The sequence below is a fragment of the Hemitrygon akajei genome, chromosome 3, assembly GCF_048418815.1.
Source record: "Hemitrygon akajei chromosome 3, sHemAka1.3, whole genome shotgun sequence".
In the NCBI taxonomy this organism is placed as follows: domain Eukaryota; kingdom Metazoa; phylum Chordata; class Chondrichthyes; order Myliobatiformes; family Dasyatidae; genus Hemitrygon; species Hemitrygon akajei.
In genome coordinates, this window is record NC_133126.1 from 168,541,069 (window position 1) to 168,557,970 (window position 16,902).

The window sequence follows — 16,902 nt, forward strand, 5'->3', positions numbered from 1 at the left end:
GGGTCTTCAGGGACTGTGGGAAGTTTGAAGGTGTCATCGTGTTTTGATGGTCAAAGAACGTACAAGGCATTGCATTTATCTGGGAGCAAAATCTTGTTGTCAGCTACTGTATATTGTTTGGTTTCACATTGTAGAAGGTGATAGCATTCAAGCCCCACAACTGCAGTTGAGCATCCTTCAGTGATCCAAGTTTGGTTTGGAATTGCCACTTTGCATGTGAGATGGTTTACTGGAGGTCGACCTAGACCTCTCGTATTTTAAGTTACCAGGCCTGAACACCACTGATCTGGCCCTCAGCAGATTGTAAATCTCAGGGTTCATCCAGGGATTCTGGTCAGGGAAGACTCTGAATGTTTTTGTGGGTACACACTCATTTACGACTGTTTCTTTAAACTCCATGACCATCATGCTTTATTTGTTTAGATCCTCTGATGGGTCCTTGAACACATCCCAGTCCATTGATTCGCAGCAATCCCATAGCCATTCCTCTGCCTCCCACAACTGTTTTTGTTGTCCTTATCACTGGAGTCTTGGTCTTTAGTCTCTGTATGCAGGTAGGAGGAGTACAACCATATGGTCAGAGTTCCCAAAATGATATCTAGGGATCAAACGAAAGGCATTCCTAATTGTAGTACAACAGTAGTTGAGTGTGTTCGGACACCTTGTGCTGCAAGGCATGATAGTTAGGCAGATTTTTTTCAAACATGCCTAATTGAAGTCCCCAGCAATGATATGAAAGGCGCTGAGGTAAGCTGTTTCTTGTTTGCTGATTGTGGCACTCAACACTTAAAGTGCTTGCTTAACATTGGCCTTTGGCTATTAATTAAACTAATTAATAGTAGAAATATTGTTACATATCAGAAGCCATATATTATTGTTTTATTATGCTTGTTAATATATAATGGATTCCAGTTAATTGGTCTATCAATTAATCGGGGCCGCTACTTATTTGGGACAACTCTTAAAGAACAAAAACTAATAGAGAAAATTGTTGGGATTCCCATTTATTTGGAAAACTATGTGCCTTAATTGGGATAGAGACAGTTGCCAAACAGTTTCTAACTAGAGTCAGTCATGTGAACTCGTGTGGCTGTTAGACACACCCTATGCTTAGCATGAACAGTTTTTAAATAGTGTCCGCTAAGTGTGTTTGTGTTCAAAAATAGTGATTTTGGTAACAGATAGCTGGTGAGAAATAAGCAGTAAGAAAATTTGGAATTATTTTGCTCACTGCGGTTTCAAGCATTCAGGCTTGAAGATGTCAGTAATGGCCAATAGTGAAAATGAAACAATTTCACTACTTCAACAAGTTAAGAACTATGAAGACTGTTAAAATATTGACAATAATCTTGACTGTTACAATGACAATGAAGATTTGGAAGCTGCAATCATCAAATACATTGTATGAAAGCAGTCCATTATCTTGACTAAGTATTTGCACTAATTTTGTTCACTTCCACTCAATTAAGAGAATTATATTGGCTGTTCATTGTAACTGACAATGACAGTGAAACTTGTGTGGGAGACTTTTTAAAGTGAAAAAACCATTGCACTGGGGCTGTTCCACTCTTGACCATGGAAATCTGGGTCTACTGCTATGAGTAGTTGCCACAAACTGAGTATTCCTTGGTTGCAGTGGATAGCCATGACTTTTTTCCGTGCCATACCATGCTCTTTGTTCTCCTCGAAGCATTGCAGAACCACCTTCTTGGCCATTGAATCTCATTTATGATTTCATCCTCCCAATCCGCTGGAGCTGACTTCAATGCCAGGACAGGCATGCCCCTATTTCACTGGAATATGGGGCCCACTGTCTAACGGTTTAGCCCACCTGTTGAAGTGATGTACCATGATGTGGCTGCTGTGGCATGCAAACAGCTACTTGGAGCCACAGCTGAGAGCCAAGTGTCCGCTGGGGACCAAAGGCGAGTGAGCTGCCCCAGAATGGACACACCAGAGGTGCTACTCACCCCCCCCCCCCCTGCAGGGGAATGCCATACATGGTAACATACACTGGATGAATTCCACTGTTGTTAACTATTAGGAACTATTATACAGTTTTATAGTACTGTACTGGGATTGATAGTGTTCCAATTTGTTCTGTATTTAACTTTAATATATATATATTTTTACTCAGTAAAACAATTCATCTTTTTTATACTCTTTTAACTATTTCTATTGAACTTTAGCTAATTGAGGAAGCTGCTTAACTGGGAAAATTGTACTGGTCCCAATTAAGCGGAATCCACTGTAATTGAAAATCTTCATGAAATATTTTGAATTCTATGAATGGCAATATCTTGCATGAATGATAAGTGTTTATTATTAAAACTTTGCAAACAGCAATGTAATCCTTAGGTAGCTAGTTTGCCTTTGTAAAGCTGATTCTGCTGCTACAAGGTTTTGTCATTAGATATGCCACTAGTTGAATGTACAACTGTAAAACCTGTTATGTCTGTCAACATCTCATAAATTGCAGGATATGTAGAATCTATTGGAAACATGAAAAGTTGCCAAAATATTCATCTAGGTAATAGAGGGCAGTCATTGTCAATATTGCACAGAATTGAAGAAAACTCATCTCCGGGCACATTTTCAAATGAGATAATTAGCAACGTGGGGATTTGGTTCTTGTTGAATGGGCTGAGAATATAATGGGGGAAAAGAATCATAGCCCTCTTTGACATCAGGTCACATGAGCTTTTGATTGTTTCACTGGGGGGAGACATTGAAATACGGCAATATTTTTTGGAAAAATCAAAGCAGAAGAGGGCATCACAACAGTTACATGTTACCTGAATTGAAAACAGGCTATGGGAAGAATAGGCCATCTGACCAAGGCACTGTGGCACAGACCATCCAGGGACATAAAAAAGTAAACAGTGGTGTGGAGGGAAAATATAGTTAAGAGGATACTGTTCTCTGTAACAGTAAGTATAAGCCAGAGTATGTTCTACTCAGGGCAGGCTGCAGGTCATCTGCTTACAGCTGGTGAGATAAGAATGAGAGGGGCTGGGAGAAGCAGGTCTAGTTGTAGGAACTCACAGTATGCAATGAAGAAAATGATCCTGCTTAAGGGCTTGGGTTGAATTAACAAGCAAAATGATAAACCCCTTGATTACCATTTAATCCATTGCAAACTGGCTGAAGATCAGATAGGCTGGATCCAGAGGGAAAAGAGGGAGTGTTTCCATTGAGATGGGCTTCACTTGAACAAGGTTGGGATCAATGTCATGGCAAACATGAATTGTAGCCAAATCTTTAAATTAAATGGTTGGAAGGAAGGGAAATTTTGACAATAAAGAGAGGATCTTGCCTCAGAAGGTCAGAAAATATATTCCATTCAGGGGAGGATGAGGAGTTTAGGATAATAAAATGAACATTTAGATAAGATCAGAACCTTAAACCTCAGCTTCCTGTAGATACTCTTTTTTTGAGCGACAACAGCATTGAAATCAGGGATTATTTGGATCAGGCTGATAAATTTGAGCTGACGCTAATGACCAGAAGGGAAATGATCTTGTTGAATGATATGGTGGACTTGAGGTTTTACGACATCTCCTTCCCTATTTCTTCTGTTGATCCTTCTAAAGAAAAGTACTATTATTTTCTTGTCAGGCAAATTAACCTTTGAAATGAAGTAAAGAAATGACTGCTAACTAAATAGTCAAGATTTCATCCATCCAGAAAATGATTATGCTCTGCACCACTTTCTAAAACGGAAAATTAAACTTCTGCTAGACCTGCTCTATGCATGGTTTTTTTTTCTCCAAGGAAGCATTATATTCTACAAATTGTACAGGCTTATCTGCTTATTCATAAGAATGTAAAGAATCTGAGGGATATTTTGTTTAAAAGTTCTCCAGATATTCCACACAAAATGCCAGAGGAACTCAGCAGGTCAGGCAGCAGCTATGGAAAAAAGTAGTCGATGATTTGGCCCGAAACATTAACTGTACCTTTTTCCATAGGTGCTGTCTGGCCTGCTGAGTTCCTCCATCATTTTGTGTGTGTTGCTCGGATTTCTGGCACCTGCAGATTTTCTTTTGTTCCAGATATTCCAGTTCGTATTTATGTTCCCACACTTCCAACAGCATTGAATAGTTTGGAAATGACCTGAAAGTGCGAACCTTGCAGCATATTTTCCCCATCACAAGTGGAACTTCCCGGTCGCCAATCATTTTAATTCTGATTTCCCATTCCTGTTCTGAAATGTTGATCCATGGCCTGCTCTTGTGCCAAGATGAGGCCACCATTAGGGTGGTGAAGCAACACTTTACATTCAGTCTGAGTACCCTCCAACCTGATGACATGATAATCGATTTCTCCTTCCAGTGAAGAAATTCCCTCCCCTACTCTGACCTTTCACTTCTACTCACCTGCATGTTACTTCCCTTTGGGTTCCCTCCTTCCCCTTCTATGGTCAACTCTCCTCTCCTATCAGATTCAAATTTCTCCAGCCCTTAACCTTTCCCACCCTTCTGGCTTCACCTATCACCTTCCAATTAGCCTCTTCACCCCCACCACCACCACCACCTTTTTATTCTGGCATCTTACCCCTTCCTCCTCAGTCCTGAAGAAGGGTCTCAGCCCAAAACCTTGACTGTTTACTCTTTTTCCATAGGTGCTGCTTGACCTGCTGAGTTCCTCCAGCATTTTATGTGTGATGTATTTGTTAAATGTAATCTTACATTGCAATATTTCTGATTTTGGTATTGCTGACTGCAACTGCAGGTAGTTGTGGATGCTGCTCAGCACATCACAGAAACAAGCCTCCTGTCCGTGAACTCTGTCTACACTTATCACTGCCTCGCTAAAGCAGCCAGCATAATTAAAGATGCCTCCCATCCTGGACCTTCTCTCTTCTCCCTCCCCCCACCCCCAACCCGGCCAATTGGGAAGAAGATACAATACTCTGAAATCACATACCACCAGGCTCAAGGACAGTTTGTATCCACTATATACTATTGAATGGCCCCCCAAGTACGATAAAATGTACACTTAACCTCACAATCTACCTCATTTTTGGCCTTGTACCTCCATTGTCTATCTCCATTGCACTTTCCCTGTAACTAACTTTTATTCTGCAGTCTGATACTGTTTTCACTTGTGAACTCAACATACTGTTGTAATGAAATGATCTGTATTGATGGCATGTAAAATATCTCAGCCGAAAACAATGACTGTTTATTTCCCTCCATAGATGCTGCCTGACTTTCTCCAGCATTTTGTGTGTTGCTTAACATTTCCAGCATCTGCAGAATCTTTTGTGTCTCAGCTTTTCCACAGTATCTCAATAAATGTGACAATAGTAACCAATTTACCATTTTATTTTGGTACTGTCACAGGTCAAGTCTAAAAGTGAAGCTTGAAAGAATTGGCCTGAAAGTTAAAACCGTCAAGTAATAAGGGCAGTATATAGATCTTCACTCATGGATGACTAATTGGAAAGGTCAATTCAGCAGAGGGAAAAAAACCATGGTTTAACAGAATCTTGCTGGTACAATCTGGACATTGTCAATTGTAGGTTAAACAAGGCATGTCACTTATATTTACCACAATCTAAACTGAGATAGGCATCTATGTTGTTTTGGTCAAGTACTGACATGCTTTAGGGTGGAACCATCCCCTGCTTTTAGGATCCCATGAAGAAGTTGATGCAGCATGCAGTGTCTTAATGGATGCCAATTTGATTCTGGGCTACATCCTTCACTTGGTGACTACCATGTGAATTTATGAATCCCTGCTATCGCAATAATAATAAACCAATAATGTAGGAATATCAATTAACACGCAGGTATTCCTCCAAAACTTCAACCAGGTAAGATATATTCAATGATTCAATGTCTGTGGTATTATTTGAGTGGCAATCTCACCCAGGAAAAATTCTATATACATTAATAAATACATACAAGACAATTAATTTAAATTTATTGAGGGATATGGGCCATACATGGACAAATAGGAAAAACATAGATGGGTATCTTGGTTAGCGATGACACTAGGCCGAAGGGCCTGTCTCCACAGTGTATCACTTACTTCATTAACTGCTTTTTTATGCAAACTTGAAGATGCCTTTGGATAAAGAGAAAATAGAACATGCAGCAGTCACGAAGTGTCGGAATTTTTAATTTAACAGCGTTTGCTAACAAAATGTTGTAATCCACTGATGGCTTGAACTTCCTATTTTTTAGACCAGAGCAGCATTAATGCATTGGAAGTGTCTTGGATCTTCGACACCCTTTAAATATGGTTCAACGCCCACACACAAACACATGTACACTGTTACTGTGCTCTTTCTCTTCCTTGTTTCTTTTAGCTTTCTAATGTTTTGTAATGATTGGTTTGCTGTTTCAACTTCCTGCTACAACCATGTAAACAGCCGGAAGCTGCATTTGTATGAGTATTAGGCATAGGATATATCATGGCTCTTGCCCATTTAGATAAATCCATTAATTCAGTTGTTGAAGTTGAATTGGTTTCAGAAATTCAGAAATGTAGTCCAATTACTTTTGCAATAATACTGGCATTATCATTGTGACCATTGTAAAATGATATTTTAAACCAAGATTTTTGTTTGTATTAATTTCTTCTCAAAAATGTAAATTCTAATACAATTTATATGTACATTCCTGTCCAATTGTAGGGGAATAACATTTTACTGAATTCTGAGAGCCTGGCTTAATTTTTACAAGCTAAATGGAACAAAACAGATTTGTCCTTATTGTTCATGCACTGTAGATTCCTGTAGCCTATTCAAGAAAATAATCCAGAGTCTGGTCTCAGGTTAAACCCAGCGTAGGATCAGCAAATGGGAATTGTAGGGCTGCAGAGAAGAAAGCAGAGTTTTAGTTTTAATGATTTGTTTGATACTTTTGTCAGAAATGTTTCTAGTCTTTTAATTGGCTTCATTTTGTTTAAAAAAATAGGATTTTTTGAACTACCTATTCTGGCCTGGCCTGCTGCCTTTTTCTAGAATTTTGTTTATATTTTGTATTTTCAGTATGTACAGTTATTCTGTTTTTCATTTAGCCAAATTATACTTCATAAGCTTTTAATTTGATAATTTAAATGATCTCACTTCCTTAGGCTTCAACTATTAAGGTAAAATATGAAATAATCAGATTATCTAACCAATGGAACACATTTCAGATAACGAAGAACCTTACCGGGCACAGTTTTGATCTCCATAATCAAGAAGGACATAGTAGCACAGGATGTAATCCAGAAGAGATTCATAAGGCTAATTCCTGGGATAAGAGGATTGTCCTATCAAGAGAGGCCTGGACAGTTTGTTTGTCATCCATGAAGTTTTGAAGAATTAAGGGTGAGGGTAGATATATGAAATGTTTTTACTGGTGAGGAAGTCAAGCAAGAGTACATACTCCAAAATAAGGGGCTGGTCATTTAAAACTGTGTAGAAATGTCTTCTCTCAGACAGTAGTGAAACTCTGGAATTCTCTACTCTTGAGAGTAAGGCAGCCAGATCATTAGATGTATTTAAAACAGAGTTAAATAAATATTTGAAAGATCAAGAAATTAAAGGTTATGAGGAACTGTCACAGAACAGGACTTGAGGCCAGTTAAGGTCCTGGAAATGGTGAGACAGGCTAGAAGCGCCAATTGGACTACTTCTATTCCTATTTTCTTGTGTTTTTGTGTACATTTACACTATTGTGGGCCCTATCTACATCTAAGACTTTGAAAGAAAGTTAGTAAAGCTGTGAAATAGATGCCTGGTTCCCACGATGCAGGAATGGTTAAATTCAGAACGTTCGAGTTTATTGTCATTCAACTGTACACATGTATATGACCAAACGAAACAAGGGTTCTCCAGACCAAGATGCACAACATAGTACAAACAACTCACTCACATAACACATAAAGTAATATTACCACAGATAAATTAACAAATAATAAGGTGCATTATATGATATAAATTATAAAGTAAATAGTATAATGCTACATAATGCTACTGGCGCTTCATACATGATAGGACTAGGGTGGTGGCAGGAAGTTCAGTAGTCTTACAGCCTAGGGGGAAGAAGCTGTTTGCCATCCTAATAGTTCTCGTCTTAATGGTACAGTACCTCGTGCCTGATGGAAGGGGGTCAAAGAGATTGCTGGATGGATTGAGGGATCACTGATAATCCTAAGGGCCCTGATAAATGGGTGAATAAGAGATTCCGATGATCCTCTCAACAGTCCTCACAATCCCTTGTAGGTTCTTGCAGTCAGATGCCTCGCAATTCCCGTACCAGACGGTGATGTAGCTGGTCAGGACATTCTTGATGGTGTTCCTGTAAAAATTGGTTAAAATGGGGTGGGGGGGAGGCCCACTCACCTCAATCTCCTCAGGCAGTGGCGATGCTGCTGGGCTTTCTTGACCACAGAGGTGGCACTGAGGGATCAGGTGAGATCATCCAGAAACTTGGTGCTCCTAACTCTCTCCATAGCGGCAACACGAGTGAATCTACAGATGCTGGAAATAAATACAAAACACAAAATGCTGGCAGAACTCAGCAGGCCAAACAGCATCTATGGGAGGAAGTAGTGACGACGTTTTGGGCCGAAACCCTTCATCAGGAGAAGAGTTTCAGGAGAAAATAAAAATTTGATGAAAATAAAATCAACTAACATTTCTTGGTCTTAATTACTGCTGCAAGTTATAAGTGTATGTATGTCACAACAGCCTTAGACTTAGTTATGATATTTTAAGAAGAAACAGCCTTTCAGAATTTCACACAAATTGCTGGAAGGACTCAATAGCTTAGGCAGCAGTTATGGAGAGGAATAGAGAGTCAACATTTTGGTTTGAGACCTTTCATCAGGATTTGTTACTGACCTGTTTGTTTTATATACAGTCTTAAATGAAACATTATTTTCTCCACTGAATCAATACAAAGACTATAATGTTGCATCTACTTCCTTTCTCTGGCCACTGTTCTTTAATGAGCTGAACTACTCAATATCAGTCAGACAATAAATTCCCACAACAGATGAGATTTAATCACATTTAAAGACAGTTTCCAGCGCTTCATTGATTCTAAAACTACCTTCTCTGTATATTTTCTTTCCAAAAACAGGCTACCATTTTGAGCATTTAATCTATTACTTTAGAAGAAATAACATGAAATGACTTTAGCAAGTCATCAGCTCATTTACTGCCTTATCTTACCATGAGAGAAAAACTAGACACAACAACCATCAAATCTAACCTCTGACAGATTTGACAGGCTGAGTTCCAAATACAGCAAGATGCTATTGTTTGATATGGCATATTATTCTCCTATTGCCCTCTCTTTATTACTGACCTTGGTACTGGTTGTGACCCATTGCAACTCTTGTCTGCCATTTTTTCATTGTTGTTTCCCATCTGACACTTGTCACTAGCCACTCTTCCCTCTACCATCTTATGATTAGCCTTGCCCCAATGCCTTCCTGTTGCTGATCACCTGTCACGATCCTTGTAGCATTGCTGCCAACTTTCCTTTGGCACCACACAAGTCTCACCCGAGTGTTGTCCCTCCCTCTGCTGCAACATTGGCCAGGCCTAGTTCTGTCAACTGGTCTTTGCCCCACTGCTTGCCTGGTCTCTTTATTCCTGGTTATTGACAATATCCTATTGCCTTCCTTGCTTCACTCTGTTCCTGGTCACTGGCATCCAAGTGTCTTTGTGCTCCTGGTCATTGACCCTATCCTATAGCACCCCCTTGGCTTTCTATGCTTCTGGTTTCTGGATGTGGCATTGCCCTGGTCGCTGAACTTGCTCCATTGACCTCCTTGTCTCCTGCTCATTGGCCTCGTCTCTCTCTGGCCATTGGTTCTGCCCCATTGTTTGCCATGCACAGACCACCTCCCCTGATTCCTGGCTTTGCCCCCATTTCCCCCTTCGCCCCTCTTTGCCACCTGAGCTGTGCCCTATGCCTATTGGCCGGCTCCCCGCCCGATGCCCTCTGGCGGTTGCCCTGTCGGCTGCAGCCTCTCCTTTACTTCCTGTTTTACCGGGGCCGGGGCTCCGTCTTGTGCCTGTGGGATCTGCTGTCTTCGTCGCCGGTTTTTGTCTCCGGGACTCCAGGAGCTCATGGATTTCACGTAGGGAAGGTCCCGACGCCATTTTTGCAGGGTTCCGGCCTGTTTCTGGCGCTGGGGGTGGTTCTCCCCACCTTCCCCTCCCCCAGTATCTTCCCTTGTTGTTCTCTCCTGGACCATGGCTGCTGCCTTCGAGCGGCCAACTTTTTGTTGTTGCCGCAAAGTTATGACCGGCTCGGGCAAGGGCGAGGAGAGAAGCTGGCCCCAGCCCCGGGGACCCCACTGCCCCGTCGATATCGCATCCGCTTCCAACTTCCAGCATTTTGAGATCCGGCACTTGCACCTGGAGCTGGAGATTAACTTTGGACGGCGGCAGATCGACGCGGTCGAGGTGCTGGACCTGGTGAGTCTGGAGCCCGCCACCCGGAGCCTGGTCCTCGACTCGCACCAGTCGCTGCTCATCCGCTCGGTCAGCGCCAAGTGCTCGTGTAACTCGGCTCAGAACAGCTGGCCGCTCAGCCACAGACTCGAACCCTTCACCGACTACGGCTCGTCGCTGGTGATAACGTTGCCGGCTGCTATCAAACCTCACAGCAACTTCCAGATCATCATCAAGTACACTACAGCAGACGGGCCAGCGGTAAGTGAGTCCAAAACTCACCCAAACACAAACTCCAGTTCACCTTCCTCAGGTGCACTTTTAAACCAGTTTGTCCAACTACCCATTCATCCGGAAAACAAACCTATCCATAGCCTGTCGAGCTGGCTCCTAAGGGGTGGGGGGAGGCTGGTTATCTAACCAACGTGACTTGCAGTTTTTACCGGGCAAGTTGCTAAACTGCATCAAAAAGTACAATAAAATTTTAAACAAATTTTAATGCGTATTAGGGCTAATTTTGTGGCCCGCACTAGTCATACTTTTGATAATACGGAGAACTTGGTGCCACCGCTCTGTTACATCAGATGCCAGAATATGTTCTGCAGTACACTGCTATCACATTACCAAGTTCAATAGTTTGGCAGTTTGAGAAACCCAGAGTTCAGTATTGTATGCATTGCTGTAGCAAACTTTACCACATGAATTGCTATTTGAAAACAAACAAATCTTTCTAGTCATAACCATAGTGTTTGAACTTTGTTGACTAAAATCCATATTTTGCCTTGTAATGGAATACTTAATTGGGGAATAGATAGATAGATAGATAGATAGATACTTTATTCATCCCCATGGGGAAATTCAGCATTTTTTCCAATGTCCCGTACACTTGTTGTAGCAAAAACTCATTACATACAATACAATACTTAACTCAGTAATAATATGATATGCATCTAAATCACTAGCTCAAAAAGCATTAATAATAGCTTTAAAAAGTTCTTAAGTCCTGGCAGTTGAATTGTAAAGCCTAATGGCATTGGGGAGTATTGACCTCTTCATCCTGTCTGAGGAGCATTGCATCGACAGTAACCTGTCGCTGAAACTGCTTCTCTGTCTCTGGATGGTGCTATGTAGAGGATGTTCGGGGTTTTCCATAATTGACCGTAGCCTACTCAGCGCCCTTCGCTCAGCTACCGATGTTAAACTCTCCAGTACTTTGCCCACGACAGAGCCCGCCTTCCTTATCAGCTTATTAAGACGTGAGGCGTCCTTCTTCTTAATGCTTCCTCCCCAACACGCCACCACAAAGAAGAGGGCGCTCTCAACAACTGACCTATAGAACATCTTCAGCATCTCACTGCAGACATTGAATGACGCCAACCTTCTAAGGAAGTACAGTCGACTCTGTGCCTTCCTGCACAAGGCATCTGTGTTGGCAGTCCAGTCTAGCTTCTCGTCCAACTGTACAATTCTGTCATTTTACCAGCCACATTAACATTTGTTTGTAATAGCAATTTATTTTGTAACTGGGTGTATTTTTCCAAGATATGTCAGAACACTGAAAAGGATGAGTCAACATTTCTGTAGCACCATTTGCTACATCAACAACAGAAGGAGGTTACTTGGGCCAGAATCATAGAGTCATGCAGCATGCAAGCAGGCCTCGTGTATCAATTCATCTGCAAGCTACCCGCTGGGCACTCACTATTCTGAATTAGTCCATCACCCAGCACTTGATCCATTGCCTGTCACATTTCTGGTGGTTTTTCAAAAGAGTATCCACTTTCTCCTTTATTTTTCCCACATCTACTCTCAACTGACCCACATCTATTTTAAAAGTTACTGTAATTTCCACTTCAACTTTTGGCTCAGGGATAGCATGGCCTGTGCATGTTAAAATTTATCGTCTCTCCTTTATCCTCTGGACTGAGGCTGTGGTCTTTCTTTACTCAGCTTCTTTACTGAGCCCACAACCTATGGGCTCACTTTCAAGGACTCTCCATGTTCTCGATATTTATAGCTTGTTTGTTTGTTTGTTTGTTTATTTATTTATTATTTCTTTTTCTTCATTTTGTATTTGCACAGTTTGGTGTCTTTTGCACACTGGTTCTTTGTCATCCTGTAGGGTCGTCAGCAGTCTTTCATTGACCCTCTTGTGCTTGTATATACCGTGAATGCCTGCAAGATAATGAATTTCAGGGTTGTATATTGTGACATATATGCAGTTTGATAATTAATTTACTTTGAAATTTGGATCTCATTTTAATTTTCTCTATTCTAGTGGAATGAACCCTGGTCATTTTGTCCTACAAGCTTGATAATATTGCAGTAATTCCCATTTGTTCTGTGGCAAGATCTTGTCATATTTCATAATATGATGCTCAAAATCTGGCCAACTCATAACCAGTGATGCAAATAATTTTTGCGTTAACAGTTCCTTTTATGATTTATGCCAGTGTTTAAAACCTATTCCATTTAATGATTTAGCAAATTTATTAAGTTGTCCGCACTTAAAAGGTCTGAATATGGGTAGCTTGAGAGTTTTTGGACAACTTTTTCCTGTGGTGAAGATGAATTTGCATATTCAGCGAGCATTTTAAACCAAAGTACAACGAATGAGCATTTTATAAAATGCACAGTGAGCGTAGCAGCTCTATACTGTTGCAGAGCCACATGCTCACCCCCTCCTAACAGATCATTAAAAAAAAGATATTTAGATAGCAAGAGAATCACAAGAGAAATATAGGAAAGTGACTGAGATAAAAGATCAACCACAATCTTATTAGACTTGATAGAGTGGCTATGGAGAGTCTAAGACTAGACGACACAGCTTCAGAATACAGGGGTGTCCTTTTAGAACAGAGTTGAGGAATTTTTTTTGCCAGAGAGTGGTGAATCTGTGGAATTTACTTCCACCGGCAACTGTGGAGGCCAAGTCTTTATGCATATTTAAGGCAGAGGCTGATAGATTCTTGATTTGTTAAGACATGAAGGCAGGAGATTGGGGCTGAGGGGGGAAATGGATCAGCCATGATAAAATGGTGGGGCAGACTTGATGGGCCAAATGGCCTAATTCTGCTCCTATATCGTACAGTCTTATGAATAGTGAAACAAGTGGAAGGGGCTATACAGCATACTGCTAAAGTGTCTTTGGTTCTTGAGATCCTAATGCTACATTTTGTTCTTGAATTTTATTTTGTTGTTTAAACTGGAGATCAGTCTGAACTTTTGACTTAAATAGGAAATATTTATTATATTTCTAAACTAAGGGTCACATTCTTCACTCTTTACTAGGGTAAGCATGAAGCCTCTACTAACTTTGTGCCTTAAGTGCTATTGGGCAATTTATCATACTGCATGTTTTTATCCTGACCTGTATCAGAAAGAATATCCAGTGGACTTTTCTCCCAGCTCACTCACTGTTCCAGGATGCTGGTTTGATATTAAAATTAAAATGTGACTTAAACGTTTTGATAGACCCAATGTGTTCATAGACTGTCACATGCCGTTTGATTCTTTTCCTCCTGAACAGGATGGAGTCTATTTAAATCCCACTTAAATCCATTATTTAAATCCCTCTAAACTAACACCCACTGAACTGCTCTTCATAGCTCCCATACATCCCAAACATCGAAAACCTACAGCACAATACAGGCCCTTCAGCCCACAATGCTGTCTGGAACTTGTACGTACTTAGAAATTACCTTAGGTTACTCATAGCCCTCTATTTTCCTAAGCTCCAGGAGTCTCTTAAAAGACCCTATTGTATCTGCCTCCACCACCCTCATCGGCAGCCCATTCCACACACTCACCACTCTCTGCGTAAAGATTATTAAGGGATTGGACACACTGGAGGCAGGAAGCATGTTCCCGCTGATGGGTGAGTCCAGAACTAGAGGCCACAGTTTAAGAATAAGGGGTAGGCCATTTAGAACAGAGATGCGGAAAAACCTTTTCACCCAGAGAGTGGTGGATATGTGGAATTCTCTGCCCCAGAAGGCAGTGGAGGCCAAGTCTCTGGATGCATTCAAGAGAGAGTTAGATAGAGCTCTTATAGATAGCGGGGTCAAGGGATATGGGGAGAGGACAGGAACGGGGAACTGATTGTGTATGATCAGCCATGATCACAGTGAATGGCGGTGCTGGCTAGAAGGGCCGAAGGGCCTACTCCTGCACCTACTGTCTATTGTCTAAAACTTACCCCGAACATCTCCTCTGTACCTACTTCCAAGCACCTTAAAACTGTGTCCTCACATGCTAGCATTTCAGCCCTGGGAAAAAGCCTCTGACTGTCCACACGACCAGTGCCTCTCATCATCTTATACAGTTCTATCAGGTCCCCTCTCATCCTCTCCCACTCCAAGGAGAAAAGGCCAAGTTCACTCAGCATGTTCTCATAAGGCATGCTCCCCTATCCAAGCAACATCCTTGTAAATCTCCTCTGCACCCTTTCTATAGTTTCCACATCCTTCCTGTAGTGAGGTGACCAGAACTGAGCACAGTATTCCAAGTGGGGCCTTATCTCTCGCTCTTGAACTCAGTCCCACGATTGATGAAGGCCAATGCACTGTATGCCTTCTTGACCACACAGTCAACCTATGCAGCAGCTTTGAGAGTCTTATGGACATGGACCCCAAGATCCCTCTGATCCTCCACACTGCCAAGAGTCTTACCATTAATACTATATTCTGCCAAAATTTTTGACCTACCAATTTGAAACACCTCACCCTTATCTGGATTGAACTCTATCTGCCACTTCACAGCCCAGTTTTGCATCCTTTTGGTGTCCCGCTTTAACCTCTGACAGCCCTCCACACTATCCACAACATCCCCAACCTTTGTGTCATCAGCAAATTTACTAAACTATTCCTCCACTTCCACATCAAGGTCATTTATAAAAATCACAAAGAGAAGGGGTCCCAGAACAGATCCCTGAGGCACACCATTGGTCACCAACCTCCATGCAGAATATGACCCATCAACAACCACTCTTTGCCTTCTGTGAGCAAGCCAATTCTGGATCCACAAAGCAAGGTCCCCTTGGATCCCATGCCTCCTTACTTTCTCAATAAGCCTTGCATTGGGTACATTATCAAATGCCTTGCTGAAATCCATATACACTACATCTACTGCTCTACCTTCATCAATGTGTTTATTCACATTGTCAAAAAATTCAATCAGGCTCATAAGGCACGATCTGCCTTTGACAAAGCCATGTTGACTATTCCTAATAATCTTAAGCATCTCCAAATATTCATAAATCCTGCCTCTCAGGATCTTTTCCATCAACTTACCAACCACTGAAGTAAGACATACTGGTCTATAATTTCCTGGGCTATCTTTACTCCTTTTCATGAATAAAGGAACAACATCTACAACCCTCCAATCCTCCAGAACCTCTCCTGTCCCCATTGATGATGCACAGATCATTGCTAGAGGCTCAGCAATCTCCTCCCTCGCCTCCCACAGCAGCCTGCGGTACATCTCATCCGGTCCTGATGATTTATCCAACTTGATGTTTTCCAAAAGTTCCGGCAAATCCTCTTTCTTAATGTCTATATGCTGAAGCTTTTCAATCTGCTGTAAGTCATCCCTATAATTGCCAAGATCCTTTTCCGTAGTGAATACTGAAGCAAAGTATTCATTCAGTATCTCTGCTATCTCCTCCGGTTTCATACACACCTTTCCACTGTCGCTGTTGATTGGTCCTATTCTCTCCCGTCTCATCCTCTAGCTCTTCACATACTTGTAGAATGCCCTGGGGTTTTCCTTAATCTTGCTCGCCAAAGTCTTTTCATGGCCCCTTCTAGCTCTCCTAATTTCATTTTTAAGCTCTTTCCTGCTCATTATAATCTTCTAGATCTCTATCACTCCCTAGTTTTTTAAGACTTTTGTAAGCTTTTCTTTTCTTCTTGACTAGATTTACAACAGTCTTTGTACTCCATGGCTCATGTACCCTACCAACCTTTCCGTCTCATTGGAACGTACCTACGCAGAACACCACGCAAATACCCCCTGAACATTTGCCACATTTCAACTGTACATTTCCCTGACATCTGTTCCCAATTTATGCTTCCGAGATCCTGCCTGATAGCTTCATATTTCCCCTTACTCCAATTAAATGGTTTCTTTACTTGTCTATTCCTATCCCTCTCCAATGTTATAGTAATGGAGATAGAATTGTGATCACTATCTCCAAAATGCTCTCCCACTGAGAGACCTGACACCTGACCAGGTTCATTTCCCAATACCAGATCAAGTATAGCCTCTCTTCTTGTAGGCTTATCTATATATTATGTTAGGAAACCTTCCTGAACACATGTAACGAACTCCACCCCATCTAAACTCCTTGCTCTGGGGAGATGCCAGTCAATATTGGGGAAATTAAAATCTCCCACCACAACAACCCTATTATTATAGCTTTCCAGAATCTGTTTCCCTATCTGCTCCTCGATGTCCCTGTAACTATTGGGTGGTCTATAAAAAAAAACACC

At 41.4% G+C, this 16,902-nt stretch overlaps 1 protein-coding gene and 1 long non-coding RNA gene across 3 annotated transcripts in view; one reads left to right on the forward strand and one right to left on the reverse strand.

Annotated features, from left to right (window-relative positions):
• Positions 1 to 5,914: 5,914 nt before the first annotated feature.
• On the reverse strand, positions 5,915 to 10,771 carry LOC140725607 (uncharacterized). Its single transcript, XR_012098394.1, has 3 exons — positions 10,694 to 10,771; positions 8,345 to 8,482; positions 5,915 to 6,826 (listed from the first exon to the last, which is right to left on the reverse strand). It is a non-coding gene; the product is annotated as an uncharacterized lncRNA (long non-coding RNA).
• rnpepl1 (arginyl aminopeptidase like 1) overlaps positions 9,984 to 16,902 on the forward strand; it is a 60,348-nt gene continuing 53,429 nt past the window's right edge. For both annotated transcript variants that reach the window (XM_073041262.1, XM_073041263.1), the window contains exon 1: positions 9,984 to 10,672. In XM_073041262.1, coding sequence (XP_072897363.1) covers positions 10,211 to 10,672 — 462 coding nt within the window. In that variant the 5' untranslated portion in view covers positions 9,984 to 10,210. The remainder of the gene's footprint in view (positions 10,673 to 16,902) is intronic.